At 36.7% G+C, this 26,443-nt stretch overlaps 1 protein-coding gene across 4 annotated transcripts; it reads right to left on the reverse strand.

Moving 5' to 3' along the window:
• Window positions 1–26,443, reverse strand: LOC311590017 (arylacetamide deacetylase-like 2). Of its 4 annotated transcripts, XM_084768789.1 has the most exons (6): window positions 26,241–26,426; window positions 15,655–15,762; window positions 12,968–13,190; window positions 11,931–12,000; window positions 9,527–9,698; window positions 1–982 (listed from the first exon to the last, which is right to left on the reverse strand). In XM_084768789.1, the coding sequence occupies exons 3-6, from the start codon at window positions 13,161–13,163 to the stop codon at window positions 380–382; spliced, it is 1,041 nt and encodes a 346-aa protein (XP_084624915.1). In that variant the 5' UTR covers window positions 13,164–13,190; window positions 15,655–15,762; window positions 26,241–26,426; the 3' UTR covers window positions 1–379. The 4 variants fall into 4 exon arrangements, with proteins under 4 accessions (XP_084624915.1, XP_084624913.1, XP_084624912.1 ...); XM_084768787.1 differs by lacking the exon at window positions 15,655–15,762 and having other exon boundaries at window positions 1–976; window positions 26,241–26,443; XM_084768786.1 differs by lacking the exon at window positions 15,655–15,762 and having other exon boundaries at window positions 26,241–26,440.

The following is a 26,443-nucleotide window of genomic DNA, read 5'->3' on the forward strand; positions in this document are numbered from 1 at the left end:
AGGGATTTGTTTCTCTTTTTGTCTCTGGAGTACTAGAGAGTGATGTGCTCCTATCCAGTCTTCATGGTTCCATTCATGTTACAACCTTCAATTTCATCACATTTTCCCATTATCTTACCACTTTTTAATACTCAGAGCATATCCTTCCTGAAAAATGAGAATTAATGGAAATAATAAAGTGAATATCCTCATTATAGCAATATTTCTAAAATTTAGATGAAGCAACTGTGTCAAACATATACAGTAATCTTTATTTAGATTGAAATATAGTTTTACCCCAAACTTGGATTATTTTACGCCCATTCATCATATAATAGTTCAAAATATAATTTTCAGATTACTTTACTAACTAAATAATATCCTATATATATGTACCAATTTATAGGTTTTCCACTAACCAATTAATATACCTATTTCTTATTCTAAATCCTACTTGTAAAACCACTGAACCTGTGGTGTATGACATAGCTCCATGGACTCCATCCTCTATGTGGTCATGAGTAACTTGAACCCCAACATTTCTAAGCCAAGAAATGTAAATGAGACCATCATCTCTTAAGGCATCATGTTCACATGTGAGGATGTAGGTCAGTGGCAAACTCTGTAACTGGGAGTCACTGGCTAGCAAAGGGGACAGTCTGCTGTCCACAAGTGCTGGATAGGAAGGATTTAGTTTGCCAAGAACGGGCTCAGTGTAAACATGGTTCTTTTTATACTTCTCAGGAAGGAAATAACTCCAGTTAACAAACTTGAACAGATGTCTTGATCCTTCAGGCATGTGCTCATTTCTCAGTATACCCTGGGCCAGTGCTGTGTCTTCAGACACATAGAGAGATACCAACTTGAATGCCATATTTCTGAATAAGATTGGACCATGTTCATAATCTTGATGAGATGGCAGATAGCTGTCAATCATCTGTAGGCCAGGGTATATCAAGGCTTGTGCCTTAATTCTACCTTTGAATTCTGGATCGTTCTGTAACTAGAAATGAATATGAATGAGTCAATAGATTTCAAACAAAGGAATTGATAGCTTAATTTTAATATCCTAAGTTAAAATTACTCTGAAACATTATTAGTGATTTTTCTCATAAATTTACTCATTAAGTTAGAAACATGAGTATAATGTTCCATTTTCATCTGTGCAGAAACAATGCAATTTTGTTGCTCACATATTTATTCATATATGACAATGAGACAGGAATATGATCAAGATAATCAGAAGCATCCTAGGAAAGATGACATAATAACTATAATGTATTTTTTGTTACTTTTAGGCTTTTGTTGTTTGTGATAAAGTTTGGTTGTGAATCTCAGGTTGTTCTAGAACACAGTGTTTCCCTGTTTCAGTCTTCCAAGTGCTCTAATAATATGAATTTATTACTATGTCCAGTTTTCTTAAAATAATTTTTGACCTGAGTAATAGAATAAGCAAAATCTACAAATATAATGAAATACAACTTCCAATGCTCACATATAAAGTAAACTTAAGTGGGAACTAAGGCATGTTAAAAAAAAAACACATAACTTAGATAAATATCTAAGTAACATGACATGATAGAGGTGATAGACTGTTGGGGCCACTGTCCTTCCAGAAGGTGTGTCTTCATATTTTCTATTGTTGAATACTGTACTGGAAGAAAGGTAAGTGCTGGCAGGATCTTGGTATTTTCATTTTCATGAGCCCATCACAAGCTTTATATTTGCAAATTCTTGTCCTCCTATACCTGCTCACAACCATGAAGGTCAGCCAGCCCTCTGTGCTTGAGGCGATCTAAGAGATGGTTCAGGTCTCACTGCTGATTGGTTGTAATAAAGAGCTGACAGCTTGCCCCAATATCTGGGGCAAGAAGTTTGAGTTTGAAACTTCCTGGCTGGGAGAGGGATACAAAGAGAAGCAAGATTAATAGGGAGAATCACAGAGAACACAGAAGGGAGCATGAAGGTAAAGAGTTGCCTGTGTGGAGGGTTGCAGTGATAGGATAGTCACGTTAAGTTTAGACAGTATCTGGGAGACCAACCCAGTAAAGGCCTAATGTTTAAACTGTATAGAAGTCATTATTTAAACCACTGGTGGGTTCATGAAAATCCTGAAATTAGACAAAAGAGAATAATTTATGAAGATCAGAAAAGGATGTGGATGTTGCAGGTGCAGCCTGTTTCTTATCAGAAATAAGAGGAGTCCTGAGTCTGTAGCCACATTATCTTCTTCTTGTCCACTCCACAGCAATGGACCTAGACCTCACCTGTGAGCCTGAGTACTGTATAGCAGCAGCTCCTACAGCACTTCTGTATTAGTGATTGGATTGGCTGCAACTCTTTGGGAAATCCCAAACTATACAAAGAGTTCTCAAGGCCATGTCCTCAGAAAGGCAAAGAACTTCCATAAAATAAAAGAATTCCATGAGATTTCATTAGCTTATCAGAAGGCTAACCATCTGACCAACTCCAAATTGCGGGACAATAGAAGGGAGGTCCTATAAATTCATAAAAAAAATCCCTAGGTCAATCTTTCCAGGTTTCTTATTCCTTCCCAGTGGTTTTAGAATGGATATTTTCTCAATTAAGTGACGCCTCTCAGACAAGTAGAGAAAAATTCTGCAGTGCACATAGTTTCCAAACTGAGGCAGAGTCATGGGATAGCTCTTTCATGTGTACTAGGAGTGCCATACCACGTGACTTAGCATACACATGCTTGTACTTGAAGAGCACCAAGGTTATAAGGTAGTTTAACCTTTTAATTTTATATTAAGATATAAAAGAAAATGAATGAGAAATTAGTACATTTAAAGACTGTGGAGATAGCTCAGTCAGTAAAATAGTTGTTGATACAAACTTGATGTCCTAAGTACAGATGGCCAGTACAAAGAAAGCTAGACATAACAGCATATACCTATTACCTCAGTACTGTGTGGGTAGGGTGGACTCTGTGGGATTCCTGAAGTTAACTGGATAGCAAACCTAGCTGACCCAGTGGTCTTAGGACCAGTAAGAGACCCAGTTTCAAAAATAAAGTAGAGAAATATACCTTCTATATGCATAACACATGCATACACATGAACATTCAAGTGCACACATTTGTAATGTGTATATTCACATAAACACATGTACACACCCCCCCCACACACACTGAAATCTATCACATTTAAGGTATAAAAAAGGGAAGAACTGTGGTTCCTAATGTAATTGAAAAAATCTACATTCCTTAAATAAAAATAAACTGGAATAAATGCCAAGATGCACTACTCATTTGAGAGACTGTCTGGGCTTCAAATTTCACTAGTCCTGTGCTGTCCTGGGACACTAGATTCCTTCTTACTCCAATGTCTACTTTGCTAAAGCTAGTAAAATTTCATGGTGGGAATACTGTCTTTACCTTTATGTTCTCAGTTTTAAACTTTATTAAAAGCCATCACAAATAATAATTAAAATTAAAATCTTCTATTATAAACTCCAAAACCTTGATGCTAGTACACTAATGCAATTTCAGATGTCCTATGCTAAATTCCCTATAGAGACATTGGTGACCAGTTAAAGGTTCATTTTCACTGAAGAGAACAAGAATTGTCAGTGTCTAAATTTACCTAGGACACTGAGAACTTGAGGAACAGCCAAGGGAGCCTTAAACTTGGCAAGTCAGGGCATCACAGGGTCTAACCTGGCCCAAAGCATTTGAACCTTGAATCACAGAAAGGAGACTTGGTGGCCACATCCCTGTTTCTTGCATCTGACAGCCTTTTGTGATACTACCCTGGAACTTTGTGGGAAGGATGTTACCCTACCAAACCAAAGGATGCCTTTAACATTGCACAAACTTTGAGACCTTCTGTCCAATTATCCTGATACAAGAACCTTGGAAGGAAAAACTATGCAGCTGTAAGGCCGAATCTTCTCTTCTCAACTAGAAAAGTTATGATCTTGTAAAGAGGTCCATAAGAAATAGGGTGAGTTAAATTGCTTGACTTATTTCTAGACTTTCCTCCCAGGCGTTCTTACAGAATTTCAGTAGCCACACCAATAATATGTAATGGCAGTTGGAATAAAAGTAAAACAAAGGTTGCTGATGGCTCCCTGTGTGACTGGTAAAATGGTGCGTAGGGTGGAGTAGGAAGCCAGTCGGAGCAGTGTTGGTCCTAGCGTCCAGGAACAACAGAGAATACTCCTGAGGTAAATCTATGTAGCGGTTTCTTATTTTATCCTTTTGTACATGTCCTAAATTCTCTAATATCCCCATAATGCTCTTTGCTGATGTGTCAATTTTATACCCTGAGTGAGAGAGAGGCGGGGGTGGGGGGGATGAAAATGTGCAGGTGTGCATGTGGCTTCAGATTTCCCTAGTCATGTGCTATCGTGAGCCACTAGATGCACTTTTCATCCAATGCCCATTTTCTAAAGCTAGAAAAATTTCCTGGTGGAAATTCTGTCTTTCCCTCTAAGTTTTCAGTTTTAATTTAAGAGGTCAGAGGACACCTTGCAGGAGTTTTACTCTCTCTCCAACATGTTCCAAGATAGAACTCACATTGTCAGTCTTGGTAGCCAGCTTCTTTACCCAGTGAGCCAACTTTCCATCTACAAACATTTCAATCCTAATATCCCTAAGCCTTGCATGTCGTGCTTGCTTATCTAGCATGCAGTGTTCTTACTTCCCTTATTTTAGGTCATATGCTAAATTTAATTTCCAAAAATTAACTGAAGGATTAACCAAGTTAATTATTCTAAACTAGCCAGAACCACAGGGTTATCAATCTGGCAACAACTATTTCATGTATTTAATATCACCATAATTAATTTCACTGTAACCATGTACATGTGTGTTTGCATATGTTAACTCCTAATCAAAAGGAGCACTTTCTACATGCATAGATCAGTTTACCTCAATTGTATTGATCATTTTCCATCTTATGTTCACCACTGGATATATTATGTCTAAAAGCTTATTCAGTCAAGGAGAAGGATGTCTGTCTTTATTTATTTCTCTAGGTTTTTTTTTCTTAATTCATTTACTCCAGACACTTTCTGAGCCATCACAAATATGCCTATTTATTCATTAATCTTTATCTGACTAACTCATTTACCATTCTTTCAACTTTCTAAATCTCAGGAACTTTGGGATTCATAAGAAGACATCATAGTGGCGCTCCCTACTGAAGTGACCTATTTTAATCTCTAACTCTTTATGTTAGTTTTCAACTACAATGTTTAGAATAGTGTTGTTGGTTTTTTCTTTTCCTGATGATTCATAAGAGAACAATGTGTTGTGCTATCACTGCTTGAAGAAGACAAGTTTTAGGATTTGGTTAATTTTCCTTCTCTGTGGGTTCTGAAAATTGAACTCAGGTCTTCCAGCTCAGCAGCAGGTGCCTTTTCTGAGCCACCTCATCAGGCCTGTCCTATTTCTTTAAAACACAAGAACACACATCTTTTGTACTCCATCTTGAGATATATATATATATATATATATATATATATATATATATATATATATATTTTTTTTTTTTTTTTTTTTTTTTTTTTTAACTTGAAAAACAGCTGGGAGCAATTGCATGCTGGATTGGCAAAGGCAAGCAAGTGAGCTTCCTGGCGGCAGCCCAGTCATTTTTGCAAGGCTGATGAATGGGTGTGTCCTTGGTTTAAGCAAATCTCCAGGGATTTTTGCCTCATGACTGTTTATTGTTGCTTTACTGCCTTTCCATGCTTGCAGCAGATGTCTGGCATGACAGAGACCTCACTGCCTATTGTTTGACTCTGTTGGGCAGATTTCCTGTGGATTTTTTTGAAGATGCACCTTCATGCCATAGTGCTGTTTAAATGAATTGATGATTTCATAATCCCTGATGATGATTTTATAGATTTTCTGACTTGAGTTAAGTAATTTAAAAGCCCTCCTGTAGTATAGCAAAAACTGCTAGGACCTCTGTGAACCTCCATGTAAATTACGAGAAAGAAAACAAGATTGAAACAAATTAATAATCAAGGAAATACCAGGTTTAGTCCAAGGATAAGGCCCAGGTGTATACCATGATAAGAAAGGCCATATGAATATAGAAACAAAGAATAAATGGCTATCTACATAAGACATGATAGACACCTATTTCTTAGAAAAACCTTGACATAAAAAACTCTTGCTTTGACCACATAATGTACATATGAAATAAGAAAAACATAAAACTGTGAACTGGTAATGAGCATATAGATAAAACCACTGCTCTAAACTTACAGTAAACAGAAGTACCTAGTTAGATACAGTTCTAATGAAAGAATGTAGAATTAACACTCCTACTGTAACTCCCTTTTTATGTAACTATTGTGTCTATTTTTGAATGATGTAATTTATTTCCACAGACGGTATAAAAATCCAAGACAGAATTAAACATTTGTTGAAGCCCGCTGGAATTAACTTCATCCATTAATTGTACATATATATTTATTGTCCATGTCATATTATCTCTCTGCTTATTTGTCTAATTGTTTGTATATATTGTCTATATGTATGTATATGTACACACACACACACACACACACACACACACACACACACATATATATATATATATATATATATATATATATATATATTCTTACATATTTGTTGATGAAAGGTGTCTCTGGAACTCCCTTGTTTTACCTGTTGATTATATGTGCGTGTGTGCGTGCATGCATGCATGTGGGCATGTGTGTGTGTGTGTATTTTGTAAAATTCTATTTGTTTTGTCTGCCAAATGTGTATATACTTTTGCATGCTCCTAACTTTAGTAAGCTTATTTATTTATTTTGGTTCTTCAGGACAAGAGTTTTTCTGTGTAACACCCCTGGCTGTCCTGGACTACTTTGTAGACCAGGCTGGTCTTGAACTCACAGAGATCAGCCTGTCTCTGCCTCCCGACTGCTGAGATTAAAGGGACACACCATCAGTAGGTGATAAGCAATCTCATATGTTTTATCAGCTTTCAGGAAGCTGGTGATCATTAAGCCAGTAAGTTAAAAAGAACTGGGTTTTTATTTATTTATTTATTTATTTATTTATTTATTTCAACAATTAATAAATGGGACCTCATGAGGCTGAGGTTTTTCTTTTTATAACCTGTTGTTTCCAGCAGGAAACTGTCAGTGCTTGGCAGCTTGTACTGTGAATTAAAAGAACTAATTGACTTTGCTGATTAAAACTTCCTGCTGATAAAAACTAAAAGGTTTTAGCTAGAGAGTTGTTTTGGCAGGAGGAAAATTGGAAGGCTTGGACAACTCAATAGGTAGGGCTTTCAACTCTCAACCCAAAAGTCTAGGATTCAGTCCCCTGATATTTCTCTTTTCCTTTAGTGGTTCTCTCCAGCGGGCCCCACATAGCAATAGTTAAGACCAAGGGAAGCATCTAAGGAGGGCGCAGATGGCCTTGTTGATACTGAAGCACCAACCAAGGACCATGCCCTAGGCCCCTGCATCTCAGGCTTCAGGTCATCTGTAAGGGGCACTGGGCCTGTCTCGGATATGGACTCACTAGCTTTTTGATCACTTCCCTCTGGCAGGACTGCTAGCCAGGCTACAGGGGAAGAGGACATGCTCAGTCCTGGTATGACCTGATAAGGTGGGGATCATAGGAAGTTGGGGCCCTTCTTTTCTGAGGAATTGGGGAGGGAGGACGGGGAGGTTGAGGGTAAGGGAGAGGGTGGGGTAAGAAGAGAAGGGATGGAGCCATGACCAAGATGTAAACTTAATAAACATAGAGAAAAGAAAAGAACAGACTTAAAGTATAGAGAGAAACACCAGCCAATCACCGGTCTTCTCCAATCCTATGACCTGCCTTGGTTTACCCTGTGTACTGGAGCTGGATTCTAGCAAAAAAACTATGACTTCCTTTAGAAGTTTCTTTAAAAGAAAGTTATATTATTCTTAGAGCCTGCTCATGTACCAGTTACCTCACCAAACAAGAGTTAAAGTAATTCAATAAAACATATTTAAGCATTTTCTGGGCTTATATGAGATGGCATTTCATTAGGATTTTATGATTGGATAATCAAAGGGATATTTGTCTTCGGATGAATCAACTAGTTTTGAAGAAGGAAACTTATATTCTTGATTGGATTAAAATTTAAATATAAATAGGAATATCCAGTAAAATTCAATAAATGAGAACATTGAGACTGCATCCACTTTGTAAGAGGATAAAAATAGGATAAAAATAAAAGATGTTCATTTTGTTCTAAAAATGCATTTGGGGGAATATGAATCATGTATTGGACTGAGATTGCTTTTCAAAATATTGCCTACTAGACAGTGATTATTTAGCTAGGCTCAGCAAGAATTTTAATATGAGACGTCTTAATTTTATTACAGTAGGAATTCCTCTATGCAAGCGTGATCTGTTGCCCAGTGTTATGTATGACAGTCCACATGTTTACCACATTGCCATCATTACTCATCAGTACCATCTGGCCTAGATTCAAAATCATGTGGGAGCCCCAGACTGGAGTGTATCTGTGGGCGTGTCCATGAGAGTATTTCAGGGAGAATAAAGTCAGGGGAATTGACCCTTAACATGGAGGTAAACCACCTTATGTGTTGAGGCCTTCAGGAGAACAAAAGAGGATTGTTCAGAAATGAAGCTGAGTACCAGCACTCATCTCTGTCTGAATTCTAGGCTTGAGGGATAGGAACAGCCTTACACTCCTACACCTACAGCCACAAGCGACTCCCACTACCAGGCCTTTCTTGCCATGATGCACCGAAGGATTCACCAGGAACTCTTATAATCCTCTCTTCCCTTTAACTGCTTCTTGTCAGATATTTAGCCTCAGAGGAAAAAAAGAAACTAATACACTCAATACTGGTAGTGATACAAAAATGTTTTTATCATTTTTCCATTTAATCTATAGAAAATCAGTAAAATCAGAATCCAAAATTCCTTATTGTAACGAGTTAGGGTAGTTCGTAGATAATGACAGAGTTTTCCCTAACATCGGCAGGGTGCGCCAGGATCAGAATGACTGTTTTTTACTACCTGGATCTTGTGGTTTTGGGGGCAGGAGGCTCACAAGTGCAAGGTCTACACAAACTGCACAGCACTTCCAGGAATCTTATCCAATGCCTGTGCTGAAACAGTAAGTTTAAAAGAGAAAGTGGCATAGTCTTGTAGTGAGGCAAGTGGCTCTAGGTTCATGCCCAGAGCCTGTTCCCCACCCTTAGAAACGAAAGTAGGATTGTGAAAGCAGAGCACTGACTGCTCTTCCAAGGGTCCTGAGTTCAATTCCCAGCAGCCACATGGTGGCTCACAACTATGCAGAGTATGATCTCATGCCCCCTCTGGCATGCAGGGGTACATGCAGATAGAGCACTCCTATATGTAAAAATAAGTATTTTTAAAAAGCCTTCCTAGCATTACAAAATAAAGCCACATCTAAAGTAATATGCAAAATGGTTAATCTTACATGTTTATTTTAAAGTTCACAGATACTGTATAAAAGTAATACAAATGCACCTAAAACACAGCTTCTTTTGTGTTAGGATTAAAACATATATAACACATACAACATACCGTTTGAGTCACTAATGCTACCAACGAAGCCCCAGAACTGTCTCCTGCAATGCAGATGCGAGCAGGATCAACTCTGTATTTTGCAAGAACTTTATCCTGGAGAAAGAACTTGACTGCAAACATACAATCTTCAAATGCACCTGGGAATGGATGCTGAGGAGCACGTCTGTAGCTTAAGAGGTAAATCAAGAAGAACCATGACAAAGCCCATGTTAAAATTATGGAAGTAATTATCTCCTTCTCACCAACAGATACACTGATATATGGCCCTACTTTCAGTGGTAAGTCCCACCAACTAACCCTGAGCTCACTGGTAACTTCTTCTTTGAAAAGATGGAGTAAGACAGAAAGTGAGTTTACCCAGTGAAGTCTGTAGCTTCAGTGGCCCTCAGTGCACTTGGTGACTCAAAAGCAATTCAGCACCATTGATATGATTACCCAGAAATTTTACATGCAGAAAATATGAGAATAAATTACTGACAGGTGGCTTTCATTATAAATGTATGTAGGTCCATATTCTACAAATTGTAGAATTTCTTCTTTTTATTTGTATTTTTTGTTAATTTATTCATATTACATCTCAATTGTTAGCCTATCCCTTGTATCCTCCCATTCCTCCCTCCCTCCTGCTTTCCCCCTACTCCCCTCCCCTATGTCTGTGGCTAAGGGGGACCTTCTCCCCCTGTATATGCTCATTGGGTATGAAGTCTCTTCTTGGTAACCTGCTATCCTTCCTCTGAGTGCCACCATCCCCTTGATGGGGAGGCCTGGTGGCACTCTGAGGAAATTGTAGAATTTCATATCCTAAATTGAAAATCAGAATTTAAATCAACATAGTCATATGAAGTATGAACATTTTCAGGATACCAAAAGATATACTCAAAAATTTGAATTGTTTCATAAGACTAAGTACTACTGTGTCTTTTCATCTTTTGCTGTGTGTGTTCTGTCTTTGAAGCATGCCTCAATTGAGCTCATATTTTTAAATTTTATCATCTTAATATCTGTTAGAATTGGGGAATTATTCACATGCTTATATCAGGTAGTCCTTGCAGATATTTACATTTTATTCCATGTCTTAAATATTTGAAAACTAGCAAAATGACATAAAAATATTATTACTCTTCAAGATAAAGAACAGTAAGTACCTAAAAATCATGTAGAATGCATAAGCAGTATATGGTACTTTATACCATTTAAAACCATCATTTAAAACAATAATGGTAGGCAGATTTGGGCCCAGGGGTCCCGCTCAAACTAAGGCACCAGCCAAGGACAATACAGGCGGTAAACTTTAAACCCTACCCAGATCTAGCCAATGGTCAGATCAGTCTCCACAGTTGAGTGGAGAGTGGGATATGACTTTCTCACGTACTCTGGTGCCTCACCTTTGACCATGTCCCCTGGAGGGGGAGACCTGGTGGCACTCAGAGGAAGGACAGCAGGAGGGAAGAATGGGAGGATACAAGGGATGGGATAACCATTGAGATGTAACAAAAATAAATTAATTAAAAAATTTATTAAAAAATAAATTTAGCTGCAATTATTGCAAAGAAGGCACACATTCATACTCTTATAACTTAGATATTTCTTAAAACTTAAGCATTTTTTTCTGGTTCAATTAATAAGTAATTATGAGGAAGACAGAGCTGATCTCCCTAGTGTGTTCTACCAGACCCTAATATACTCTCAACTATGAAATTCCTTACAGTGATTTCATCTGAGGTCTATAAGTCTATAAAGTCAATTTCTACACTATTCACTATGGAATTTGCAAGATGTTCACCAATGTTTTATCCTTCTGTTGAGAATTTCAGTAGCACAGAGGACACAATAGTTCATAAAGTATTAAGAACTTCCTCATATTTTTGTATATTATTGGAAATGTTGGTAAAAAGCCATGGGTTAAAACATTATTTGAATAATGTCTTAATATAGTTCACGTTTCTCTCAAAATTTTTCCTAAAAGAGAACCAAACAACAACAACAACAACAAAACAAACAAACAAAAAACCTAGAACCAAGAACAAAACTAACCTTACACTGTTTTATAACCAGACCAAATAAAACTCAACATTCCAAACAAATAATGTGTATCCTTTCTAGTTATGTTACTGGTAGATAGGCAGCTACGTGTGAAACCTGGAGTTCACACTCCTAGATAACACACTCCTGTGATAACAAAGATGGTCCTTCCTCTGGCCTTACACTTGGACCTATAATGTCAGAAATTATCACAAATAATAATGCCTTTGATAACACATTGATATGAAAATTCTAGGAAAAAAATTTTAAACAAACCCCACAGGATATGGGTATTGGATGGCTGGGTGACAAGCTCAGAAGAAGCCAAGTTATATTGTGAGCACAAGCGCTGTGGTAAGAAGTGTTATCACTCTCTTACTCTATTCCCACAACAACAGCATCAAGCTTCTTTGCTGTCTGTCTGTTCAGGGCATCATGGGCTGGGAGCTCTGAAAAGAAGGAAACGGAAACCTTGTAATCCTCACTTTTGCTGTCATGTAGGGCAACACTCTGACAGAGTTCAGGGGGAGGAAAAAGATTGTTTACAACTCATTACCGCCATATTCCATAAAACTACTGGCAGAAGAATTGGGAAATCTGGAATTACGTTGCTAATAACATGGTAGCCAGTGTTATAATTTTCACAAATTAAGATACTGACCATAGTTATTTTTTAAAGGAAACTTTAAGTGTAGGTACATCAACTTACTTGATACAGGATATATTTTTAGTGTAATTTAAGCAAATGAGTTTTTCCTTTGCTGTAGGCTTAGATATTTACATAAAGGCATGTATATTTAATGAACTTATAAGTAACCTTCGTTTTACCTTTCTTTATTGGTTGCATATATCTCCCTGAACTTTGCAAATTCTCACACACTTATTATTTTTTAAATTTTCTCTAGTTCATTTGCTAGTATTTTTATCTCTAACATGATATATGGCAATTTATGTATTTTAGGTGAATTAATATATATTTATAACTAAAAGGAATCTTGACATTGTTAAATATTAAAAGCTTAGTAAAATTTTTTCCTTTTTTAATCCTAATTCTTTCATGTTTATTATAACTCTATTTCATAGACAGTTAACTTTTGTAAGGAACTACATATGAAAGAATATGCTATTACTTGATTTTATTAAAAGTTCAATGTTTACACTTCCAAGTCTAGGCTATCTATATGTTTCTTAATAAATAATTTATTTCTAAATAAACAATCTTATTTCCATATGATTTTTTTACTTACCAACCTGCGAATAAAGAAATATGTGTGAGCCATGACCCATACATTTCTGTGTATTTCTGCTACAAAGTATATATTACCCAAGTCAACATTATATTGACAAATACTCTGTCAGTACATAGCTCTTATTTCAACATAAATATATGAACAGCACACACAGACATGCACTTACTGACACTTCCAAAGACGAAGATACCACCATGAAAGAAAATTACAGCTGGTCTCTGTCTTTCAGACTTCTTCTTTGGAAAATACAGACGGACTGGAATGTCACTAAAGTTTGTGTCAATCACTGTTATGTTTTCATCGGAAACTGCTTTTGTAATGTAAAGTGCTACTAAAGTTGAAAATACTTTCTCATATTTCATAAAACCTATGCTTTCAGATAATGTAGCCTATAAAAGGAAGACAAAAATTTAAACATTAAACACTTTTCTTTTAAGAACAACAAATATACATTCATATACAATGATAAAAAATAAAGAATGTGATAATAATCTGGAGGAATGATTTTATTTCCTAACTGCATCTTGGTAGCATGAAAATCTCAATGTGTTCATCTGAACCAGATTAACACAAGATTGAGTTCATGAACCATTTATATGATCTTGGATGAGTAAAGAAAATACATTGGTCCCTGAGGAAATATTGGTAATTATTGGTTATTGAGGAAGGAGGTATACATTTCTTTAAATCTGTTAATTATTTGTCCTTGCTATAGTAAATAATCTTTTTCAAATTCTTACCAAGAAACTCTAATTAAACCTATTGGATCATACAAAACATGCAGACATGAAAGTAGGAGGGAAACGTGTTTTGGAAATGGACTAGAGTAAGTTTAGGAAAGAGTGAAAGAAGAAAATTCATCAGGTAAATGCATAAAGCTGTCAAAAATACACAAATAGATGTTTTACGATATTAATCTGATACTGATCTGGACACTTTGTCCCTACTGGCGGAATAGGGCTGGAAGTTGCTATGATAATGTAAGGACCAGACAAACTCCATTTTGAAAAAGAAACTCCATTTTGTGTTAAACCTGGCCAAGGGCTGAACGCAGGTTTCAGGAAAAACCAGAAAGTAGTCTAAACAGAAAAATTTCCCTAGCAACACAATCAGCTCACCTTGGGAAAGTCCAAATATACTTTGCTGGTCAAGCCTATCAGCAGATGGTCTGCCACATAGCAACAACCAATTAGGAGAATTCAGGTCAAAGTTCCTAATACCCCCATGACTGCTTCAACCAATCTTCTCTATAGGTCAACTTGCCCCTACACACATTACCTAACCATGAAATGCCAAGGCTTGTAACTCCCTCCCTCCAAATGCCATCCAATCATATACTGTAAAACCCATTTTTTTTTTGTCTAAAGCCTATAAAAACCCCTCTCAATTGAGACTTGGGGCCACTTCCTTGCATCTGCTGTGTCCGTGCATTGGAGGTGTGGCCCAGGTTTGAACTTGCAATAAAGACTTCCTTGTGGTTGCCGTTGGACTTGGCTCTTGGGTGCTCTGTTCAAGGAGTCTCTCAAAATTTGGGCATAACAATACCACCAGAGGATAAAAATATTCGTCATCAATCTTGTCCAGCTGTGAACGCCATGAACTACAATGACCTTGAGTTGGAAAGACTTGTCCACTATTGCACTACCAATTTTAACACTATGGGATAAACTACCACATTCTTATTGAACTGTTGGATTTAAGTCCGATTATACAAGATGAAAATGATACCTAACACCATTGTTGAGTCATGAGTCTGTGGGTCGGCACAGACCGTAGGAAAGAACCTACTTCTGCCGCTCTATTAAGTGTACATGGTATTAAACTGACTCCTAATGACTTATTGGTATAGCCATAGATTAATGCATCTCTCAATTCTCACCAGAGAAGCTTCTGTTTGTAGTAGACTGTGATTAATGCAGAGGTGTAAAATGAACCAAGGCCAGGAGAATAAGAGACTAGTGAATTCTCAGCTCTTAAATGGAATACCTATACTGCCTTCTCTCCTGCCAAAGCTCAGAGATCATTTCAGAAGAGAGGACTGAAAAAAAATACATAAACCAGAGATATTGATTGAATAAAAAACAAAACAAAACAAACAAACAAAAAAGAAAACCACAGTGCCCTTCAGATACAACATGGCAACTGAATGTATGAGACCAGTGTTTGGGACAGCATGCACAAACCCATGCAAACTCTAGCCAGGCTAACTTTCATCTTGGAAGAGGGAAGCATACATGGTGTCCTACCCCTTGTCAAAGAGCTATTGACTGTTTTTAGCTGATCAAAGAGGAATAGTCAGTTTTCTCTAAGGGTATGACTTGGTACATCACCCTCCTTTTAGTTGAGAGCCACACATCCAAGAGTATTCAGTCAGGAGGTACAGATTAAACATTATGGGTAGGGAAAAAAAGGAAACAAACAAGCGAATTTGGATGGCTAAGTGGTTTCAAGAATGGTAAATATGGTCTAACATAATTGTACCAAATTATCAATGACCTAATAAAACAGGAAAACCATGTGGTATATATAAATAAGTAATTGAAAAATTTTAAATACGCAGTTTGGAAATAATATTAATTTTACTTAATGCCATCAAAAATTTCAATTTATTTTACATAGATATAATTTACTCTTAACTGTAGTCTAAAACAAAACTATCTGAAATGTGGCTTTCTATGTATGTTCCAATATTTTAATTTTTCCTTGTTCACTCAATTTAGTGTTGTAAAATTGTCTGTGTTTTTATGTGTGAACATATCAGCCATAAGTGCTTGTGGAAATCAGATCTAAACTGTGGTGTTGGTGTTTATCATTTGACCTTGTCAATTGCTTCAGCTGTATATACCAATGTACCTGACCCAGGAGCTTCCATTGATTCTCCCGTCTGTAGAGGAATAGTAATTCAGAACATGGCTGTTCTGACAAGAGATCCTATCCAATGATCTTCTAGGTCTTTGTGATCTGGTTGGAATAAAAATATGCCTTCAATCCAGGAGACAGAGGCAAACAGAGCTGAGTTCAAGGCCTGCCTGGTATAGAGCAAGTATCAGGTAAAGAAAAGCTTATGTCCAGGTGTGGTGGTACATGCCTTTAATACCAGATGAAGGTAAAGTTAGTTTATAGAATGAAGCACCCATGTTTGAAGGTATTGTCTAACCAAGTGGCAGAAAAGGTGAGGAATTAGAGATTATTTGACAGAGAATATTCCCCACTCTCACAAGGAGAGAATGGAAAGGCAAGCTACTTAACAGCAGTTTTTCAGAGAGAGAGGAGGCAGTTTTGTTTTTTTTTAAACCAAGACAGTAATAGAGAGATGAGATGCAGAGAGAGAGAGAGAGAGAGAGAGAGAGAGAGAGAGAGAGAGAGAGAGAGAGAGAACTCAGGTGAAGATGGAATGAGAAAGAAAATGACAAGAATCCAGAAGATTAGAGCAGATTTCTGAGTTAGTTTGAGGCCAAGTAGAGGAATTCCAGGCTGAGAGAGAAGCCAGATTGAAGAAGTCAGCTGGGAGAGGAGTTTGAGCCAGAACAGCTGAGTTGAACCAGCCAGTGCACAGCCCAGAAAGAACAAGAAAAAGTGAGCTTATTTAGCAGTTAAGTCTAAAAGGCTGAAAACATTCTTGGCCCAAGTTAGACAGTACTGATGCTAGAAGCTTCCAGGACGAGGCCTAGGTCAGCAGAAAGAGGCAGTAAGCCTCACAGGCAACAATTGAGATAGTTGAGTAAAAGTTACTTTTATATCTGTATTCACCTCTCCTCCCACTATAGGAAATGAATGCTAACATAGTTGGCTGTCTCTGAGGTCTGGAGACCTGAATGTAGATGCTCATGTTTTCACAAAAAGTGTTTCACTCACTATGTTGTCTCCATTGTTTCCAGATTAGATTAAATGCTATAAAAAGTCATGCAGTTACTCTATGAATAATAGATCCAACAGATTATTTTCTTTTCCTTACAATCACTTGAAGGCGGTAAAAGCCACATTTTTGTTTATACCATTGATGTCAGGCTTTCCTTAGTACTTCTGATAAGTTATCTAAGATTTTACTGACCAATTTCAGTTATATCATTGTATTTTGTTATGTGCTAGGATACTCCAGAGCATATATTATTGTGTTTGTCTCATGATAATAAGATCATAAAGCCAGAGACTTATATGGCTGACCATTGCTACATTGATAGTAACTGGAAGAACTTGGTGAAATCTCATTTATCTTGGTCTGTAATACATATAATCTTCTTTGTATAAGTAGCTGATACATTATAGGTGTAAAGTTATTGTGTAATTAAAATGCTGATTTCTATACCGTCTCCTCTATCTGGTTGTAATCCTTGTTCTGAGAATCTCTTGTCTCAATGTTATGTAAACATTGCTCTCCAATTGTCCCCTGAAATGCCAATAAAGACAATTAATGCTAATCACTGTAGGAGGAGCTAGAGGAGGAAGTAGGGGATTCAGCCATGGGAGGGGTCAAAGTGACATCTGGAGAGGAGATGGAACAGGGAAATCTACAAAGAGCAAGTGTCTCTGGGATGCATGCTGGATACATGCTTAGAGGGTTACGAATAAGTTAATATTGCTCAGGATTATGCTGTGAAGCTTGTTAAAATATTTGCATGATAGCTGGGTTAGAAAAGAAACAGAGACAAACACAATTTTATAAAATTATCCATAACATTATAGATCTAAGAAACAAAGGTAAAAATGCTAAATTCTTTAAGAATGTAGTAAGTAGAAGATCAAAATGATAGTTGTATAAAGAATTGCTTGCAGAGTGACAGGTGCAGTTGATAGTATCAAAACTGCTGTTTTTGTCACATTCAAGAGTTTTCCCAACAGTATAAAGCTCTCAACTTAAAAAATATGCACATATAGAAACATGCATATGCATAAAACCATTTATTAAGAAAAAAAGCCCAGGACAAGATGGTTTTACACAGAATTCAACCAGATTTTGAAGAAAAGTTCAAATTATTCTACAAAATAAAAACTAAAGGAGCATTTCTAAATTCATTTTATGAGGCCACTATTACTCTAATACCCAAACCACACAAAGATTCAACAAAGAAAGGAAATTACAGACTAATTTTTCCTTATGAACATAGATGGAAAATACTCCGCAACATACTTGAAAATGGAATTCAATATCACATAAAAAAATCATCCATCCACCAAAATCATCTGTAGCCCAAAGATGCACGAATGGTTCAACATAAGAAAATCAGACATTGTAATCCACCATAGACCAAACTGAGAAGAAAAAAACCGACATGCATCTCATTAGATGCAAAAAAGAAAAGAAAAAAAGACAAAAAAAAAAGGACAAAATTTAACATTCTCTCATGATAAATTCTTAGAAGTATTGAGGATACAAGCAACATATCCAAGCATAATAAAGACAGTTTATAGCCACTCTATAGTCAACAACAAATTAAATGGAGAGAAACTAAAAAAAAAAAAAACCACTAAAATCTGAAACAAGACAAGGATACACACTCTCTTTGTATTTATTCAATATAGTACTTGAAGTTCTAACTAGAGCAATCAGACAACTGGAGAAGATCAAGATCAGTTGGGAAGGAAGAAGTAAAAATATTACTACTGCAGATGGTATGACAGTACACATAAGCAGCCCTCAAATGTAGTCTAGCAGAGAACTTCTGCAGCTGATAAACATCTTCAGTAAAGTGGCTGAATAAAAAATTAATAAAAAAATCAGTAGCCCTCCTATATACAGATGACAAATAGACTGAGAAAGAATCAGGGAAACAACACCCTCCACAATAGCCACAAACAATATAAAATACAGAAGATAAAAATCTCCCATGCTCATGGATTGGTAGAATTAACACACACACAAAAAATGGCCATGCTCCCAAAAGTAGTCTACAGATTCAATGAAATCATAAAATACCAACACAATTCTTTACAGAGCTTTGGGAGGAAAATAGTCAATTTCATAAGGAGAAACAAAAACCCAGGATAGCTAAAACAATCCTGAACAATAAAAAGTATTCTGGGGTATCACTATTCCTGATTTCACTATTCCTGATTTCAAGCTGTACTACTGAACTATAGTAGTCAAAAACCCAAATGGTATTAGGATAAACACAGGCATGCTGATTAGTGGGATCAAATCAAAGACCAAGGCATAAATTCACACACCTATAGACACCTGATCATTGACAAACTGTAAAGAAGATAGCATATTTCCTAGATAGTGCTGGTGTACCTGGATATCTACAGGTAAAAGAAAGAATGCAAATAGAATCATATTAATCACCCTGCACAAAATTCAAGTCCAAGTGTATCAAAGATCTCAACAAAAAATCAGATATACTCGACCTGATGGAAGAGAACACATTACACAGGAGACAATGTCTGAAACAGAACATCAATAGCACAGGCTCTAAGATCAACAATTAATAAATGGGACCCCATGAATCTGAAAAGGTTCTATAAGACAAAGGATTCCATTAAAAGGACAAAACAGCAGCTCAGAATAGGAAAATATTTTCACCAACTTCCCATGAGATAGAGAGTTAACATCCAAAATATATAAAGAGCTCAAGAAACTAGATATCAACAAACCAAATAATCTGATTTAAAAAATGGGGAATGTATCTAAACAGAGAATCTCAGTAGAGGAACCTCAAATGGCTGAAAAACACGTAAAAATGTTCAACATCCTTAAATGACTTTGAGATTCCGTCTTATATCTGTCAGAATGGCTAAAGTCAAGAATATGAGTGACAGCTCATGCTAGTGAGGACATAAAGCAAGGGGAAACACCGCCACATTGCTGGTGAAAACAGAAACTTGTACATCCACAATGGGAATTAATATGATGAGTCCTCCAAAAATTGAGAATCAGTAAACTTCAATACCCAGAAATCCCACTCTTTGGGATATACCCAAAGATGCTCCATCCTATCTCAAGAATTTATTCAAATAGCTAGGAACTAGAAACAACCTAGATGTCCCCCAATGGAAGAATGGATTAAAAAATGTGCTACGTTTACACAGTAGAGTATCAATCAGCTTTTAAGAAAAATAACATTATGAAAATTTCAGTCAAATGGATAGCACTAAAGAAAAAAAAATCATCCTGATCAAGGCAACCCAAACCCAGAAAGTCAAACTATTTTTACTCACTTATAAGTGAACATTAGCTGTTAATTAAAAAATAATTATGCTACAACCCAAAGACCCAGGGTGCTTAAGTAACAAGGAGGGCTTTAGGGGGAGACATATTGATCTCCCAGGGAAGGGGAAATAAAATAGATTTTGCTGTGGACTCAGGGCTGTTGGAGACAGAAACAGAAGGGAGCAGGTAGGTTATAGGGGGATAGAGGGAGATAGTAATGGGTAGAGATGACTGAAATAGGGGGGCATTCGGTGGGCAATTTAGAAACCTGATGGAGTGGAAATTTCCTGGAACCTATGAGCGTGAGGCTAGTGAGGACTTCTTGTAATGGAGGACACTGAGCCTAAAGCTGCCATCTTCCATAACCAAGCAAATCTTCCAGTGGTGAGACTAGGATACAAACCAGCCACAAAACCTTCAACCACAACCTGTCCTGCCTGAAAGATATGCTAGGACAGTTGTGGCTCAGAGATTATAGAAGTGGTCAACCAATGACTGGTCTAACTTTAGGCCAAAACCATGGGAGAAAGCCAGTGTCCAATACTGTCATGAATTGGAAGCTGCATGGCTCAGAGACCTAGGAGAGAATCAAACATGGTAGACACCCCCCCCCCAAGTCATTAAAATGATTCCTAATGGGAACAGAGACCCACAGCTAAAATTGTAGGTGAAGCTCAGGGAACCTCGTGGTAGGCAGAGGCTGGTCGTGGGGACCAGAGCGCTGGAAGAGGATACCAGGAAAAGACACCCCAGAGAATCAACTAAGTAGGGCTTATAGGACCTCATAGAGACTGTGAGTGGCCATCACGGAGTCTACATAGGTCTGCACTTGGTCTTCCATGCTTGTGGTTGCTTAGCTTGATGTTTCTGTGGGACTCCTAATAGTTGAGGTGGGGTACCTCTGATTCTTGCCAGCTTTGGCTACTCATTTTCTCCTCCTAGGTGGTGTCTCCAACCTTGATATAAGAGTTTGTGTCCAGTCTTATGGTATCATGTTTGGTTGATAGCCCTGGGATGCAGGCTCTTTTCTAAAGGGAAATAGAGGAGCAGTGGATTTGTGGGAGGATGTGGGCAGGGAGACTGGGCAGAATGGAAGTTGGCATAGGGTGTTGGGTATGAGAGAAACATAAATAAAAAGAAAATAGAAAAAAATCGTAAAACAGATGTTCATCTCTAGTTCCTGAATCATTTATATCTTTGTGTCTTGCAAGTAAAAATGCTGTAGATATGTACTGTCTTTGGGAGCAGTTGCTCAAAGTGTAAGACATATTTTAGTTAAGGAGTCAAAGTTAATTCTAAGTAATCTTTAGTTTTAACCTGGTTGGAAAGTGTATTTTATGCCTTCAACAAGCAAACAAACAAAGAAGTTTGGAAATGAACTATCTCCCCAAATCACATCAAGAAGTGAATTATTTTTATTATTATTATCCACCAAGGTGTTTGAATATCTTTGTTGTTGTTTTGTTTTTGTTTTTTGGCTTCCTAAATTTTTCATTTGCAGTTTTATCTCAGTTTGGGGTTTCTTTCTTTCTTTCTTTTTGGCATACAGTATTTTAATATACATATATAATACATTATACATATTCATTATATATATATATATATATATATATATATATATATATATATATACACAATTGATTTCAAAGTGTGTTAAGCATTTTAGGAAGAGTTATAAATATTGTAATAAGATTTAATAGTATTGTGGAAGTTACTGAGAATTATTCACATTGAAAGCATGTATGCTTGTTTTCTGTCTCTAGTTTGGGTTTTCTTTAGTAATTTTATTTCTACTTTCATGATTTCATTCCACTGTTTTTTCCCAGACTTTACTAAAGAGGCTTATTCATATTCTCTTTAAGGTCCTTGAACACCTTCTTGGGCACTATTTTGAAGTCCTTGTATTGTGTTAAGGTTTATTGCGTTCCTCATGTCTTACTGTAGTGGGGTTACTGAGTTCTAGTGGAGGCATTTTGTCTTGGCTGTTAATGTTTGTGGTTTTGTGCTATGTCTAGGCATCTGGGGTTTGGATCTTTGGGGTGACTGATAGATGTGGATATCTGGTCTTGTCTTGTTAAGTAGGTGTTTCATTCTTTGATTTCTGTTGCTCCCTCTGAATCTTAGGAAAGTGTGGTGTCTGTGGGCTGTCTGGTAGAGAGTGTTTCTGCATGTTGGTAGGTTATAAAGATGAGTAAATGTGGGCTAGGAGAAAAAGATGAGATGGGCTTCAGGAAAAAGCCAAGGGGATCTTATCCACAGCACAAGGCCATGTTCCCAGGGAGATGTCAGTATAATAGGAGAAGGGGATTCTTCAAGTAGATTATATTAAGACAAAGTCATCTGAAGAGGCAAGGATGAAAGGGATGGGGGACCCTAGGTATGAACCAAGAGTTGAAGTCTCCAGTGAATGGATTTGAGATGACAGGAGGGGCATCTGTAAACGGATGCTGAGGGTAAGAATGGAAAGATCATACTGAAGGATGGGAAGGACCCAATAAATCATCTACCTTTGTCCCTGCCAGTTGTAGTCACTGACGGTATTAGAATGATATGAAAATCCAAAATTGTTATGATAGCTAAAACTCTAAATAATAAAAAGAACTAGTGAAGGTGTCACCACTGTTAATCTCAATCTGCACCACACAACTTTAGTAATAAACCAGCATGGTACTGGCACAAAAACAGAAACAGATCAATGGAATCAAGTTGAAGACCCAGGCAGAAATCCACATATCTGTAGACATGTGAATTTTGACAAAGAAGACAGAAATGCAAACTGAAAGAAAGATAATATCTTCAACAAATTGTGGAGTTCAAAATGGTTTACTGCATGTGGAAGAACGCAAAAAGCTCCATATTTTTCATCCTGCAAAAAGTCGACTTCAGGTGCATTGAGGACCACCACATAATGTCAGTTACTGTGAATCTGAGAGGAGAGAAACTGGGTAATAGTTTTGAATTCCTTCGTGCAAGAAGAGACATTCTGAATGAGACAGTATTTTCACAGGCACTAAAGAAAACAATTAATAAATATGACCCAATGAAACTGAAAGGGTTCTGTACAGCAAAGGATAATATCATTTGGGCAAAACAGTAGGCTACAGAATAGGAAAAGATGTTTACCAAATGTATGTTCAACAGAGGACTGATAAAAATATAAAGAACTAAACCATCTGGACAGCAAGAAAACAACCCACTTAAAATGGGGTATAGAACTAAAAGGAGAGTTCTCAAAAGATGAAACAAATGGCTGAGAAAAAACACTTAGGGAAATGTTCCTATGCTTAGTCATCAAGGAAATGCAAATCAAAACGACATTGAGAATTCATCTTCTACCAGTCAGAGTGGTTAATGTCAATAAAACAAATGACATCTTATTCCAGTGAGGATGTCAGGAAAGAACACTTATGAATTGATCGTGGGAGTGCAAACATGAACAGCCCCTATGGAACTTAGCATAGTGGTCCTTAGGAAGCTGGAAATCTATCTCCCCTAAGATGCAGCTATACCATTCTTGGTCATATACCTGACAGACACTACACTCTGTTATACAGACACTTGCTCAATCATTTTCATGACTTATTTCTTTGTAATAGCCAGAAATTGCAAAACAATCTAGATGTTCACCAGAAGGTGAATATACTTATGCATTGGAACATTAGTCAATTGTAAGGACTACATCATGAAATTTGCATGTAAATTGATGGAGCTAGGAAAAAAAATCATCCTGAGGTAATTGTATGGATTCTCTTATATCTGGATGTTAGCTTTTAAGCTTTTACTAGGTATGCTACAATCTTTAAGTATAAACAATATTTTCATTAATACAATTAGTTATAAAAATACTCTCAGTCAAATAAATATGTTATTATAGTGTTAATTTCCATATTTTTCTTAGCTCCAGTCATGGAATTAATGTTGGCTCCCTCCATATTTTATTGGCTAAGATTCTAGACATTATTGAGTATATGGCCATACTACCATGACTGGAAATGACCTTATCTACAAATTATTGAGTGATGTTTGGTAACATGTACCTTCCTATTCTCTTAATACCAGTGCTACAATGTATTTATTCATTTTAACCTTGAGAAAAAGAGAAACACATGAAATTAAATAGACTATTTAAGGAATAGCTGGATTTAAATTTATGTGCTTTCACATATGTTCTACTCTATGTCATTTGACTGCATTACTATTGAGTATTATATTTTCCACACTATTTTATCATATCTTTGAAGTTTTATTTCACGAAATATGTTTCAAAACTTACTTCTTCTGGAAATGATATGAGCTTATATAATTCAGAGATAATAATAGGATTACTTATCAATTGAACTTCAGGTAGAAGTTTGTCAATTTTTATGCAGAATATTTACATAACATAATTTGTTCATATATTTGCATATATGGAAAGTCACTTATATGTCCACATGTGTCATTATTCACTGTTGAAATGTGAGAAATAGAAGTCAAATACAACAACTGTGTCTTCAGAATTTCTTCATATCAATGAAGAGATAGGTGTCAGTTTTTGAAGTCAAGATATTAATGAGAGACACAGAGAAGCTGTAGTAGTTTCTCTACTGAAAGGCACTAGTTCAACTACCTCCTCTACTGTCCAACAAAGAGAAACATTAATTAGTATAGAAAGAAATTGGTTCCAGGATGACCCAGCAAATGTTGGAGTTTGAAAATAAGATGTGTTAGATGTCTAGATGGGATTGCTGACAGCCCTTCTGCAGTTTTTTAGGTTCCATTTTTATCATCTGCCAAACTCATTTGTGTCTTTGTCATCCATAGTTTTCTCCTATCTTCTGCCTAAACTTTCTAATATCTTTATATCTGTATGGGTTCCAGACAAAAGCATAATTTGGTTAACGGTTTCTTGGTGTATTCTCTGGTTTCAAATTATGTCGCTGTCATTTAAAAAAGTCCAAATTGCAGTATTTTAGGGCTCAAGAAAGATAATACATGCTACAGTAGAGTGGAGAGTGGGATATGACTTTCTCACATACTCTGGTGCCTCACCTTTGACCATGTCCCCTGGAGGGGGAGACCTGGTGGCACTCAGAGGAAGGACAGCAGGTTACCAAGAAGAGACTTGATACCCTATGAGCATATACAGGGGGAGGTAATCCCCCTCAGGAACAGTCATAGGGGAGGGGAATAAGGGGAAAATGGGAGGGAGGGAAGAATGGGAGGATACAAGGGATGGGATAACCATTGAGATGTAACAAGAATAAATTAATAAAGGAAAAAAATAGAAAAAAAGAAAGATAATAATAGCAGTAGATCTCAAGAAGTGGCTTTTGAAGCACCGTGGGCCTTTGAGACATGTCAGTGCACTTCCAGCTTAAAAATAAGTCTATTCCTCTCTGAAGTATATAATACAGCTTTTCAACAGATTTTATAGCTTTTACAGATGGAATCTCACAACGGACTATTGGAAACCCAGACAGGACGGTCAACTATTACCCACAAAAAATGTAGAAAAGAGATCTGAGAAAATAAAATAAATGCCTTGTTCATAAAACACATTTCATCCTAATGTAAACATATTAGTTGTTTTAACTTATAATGGTGGCAGCAGCATCATCATGAAAACTGTTTACATAGTTAATATTGACAAATGTATCCAGATCCAAGTTTATTTGGAGGCCTCAGTCATACAAAGAATATACAAAGTTTCTGTGAAGAGAAATCTTGAGAAGTACCTTAACAACAAAATCACCAGAACAACAAATAATTAAGCACATCAAAATTGTAAACTTAATGGATGTAACCCATGAGTTTTCAAAGACTTTATGACCCTAGGTATTGGTGAAAACATGAAACATTTCCAAGCTTCCTAGCAATTCCCCAAAATTCCTATCAGACAATATGATTTCTTTTAATCTGATGTTTGATATATACTAACTACATTTAGTATTATAGAAACATTGTCTGCCACCCACTGCTTGTAGAACATTAGTAAAGAATGTTAGTGATTAAAAAATCAGAATGATCTGATTTACATACCATAAAGAAAGCCAGGTGTTGGTAGCACATGCCTTTGATCCCAAAACTTGGGAAGCCAGCTTAGTCTACTGAGTGAATTCCCTGACAGACAGAGCTATACAGAGAAACCCTGACTTGAAAAACCAAACCAAACCAACAAACCAAGCAAGCAAGCAAGCAACAACAAAACAAGAAAAGAAAACTGAAATCTTTTTCAAACACTTTGAAATAAGAGAAGTTTCTAATGTACTTATAACATGGCATCCCAATTTCCCTTTAAAATGTATATTACCACAAGTGAAGTCATTTTTATGGTAGCATCGAGGACTCTCACTTTCCAAGGTTCTTCAATATTATCTGGAAGAGGCAAATAAATACAATAAGCAAGTAGAGTACAAGCGAATCCAAAGCACAGAGTTTTGTATCCCATGATAAAACTTCTGCAAACTTGGGTGTGGTGATAGTTAATGGCATCTCATATATTGACTACGAAGC

The sequence above is a fragment of the Acomys minous genome (genome assembly GCF_964271855.1).
Source record: "Acomys minous genome assembly, chromosome: 19".
Lineage (NCBI taxonomy): Eukaryota > Metazoa > Chordata > Mammalia > Rodentia > Muridae > Acomys > Acomys minous.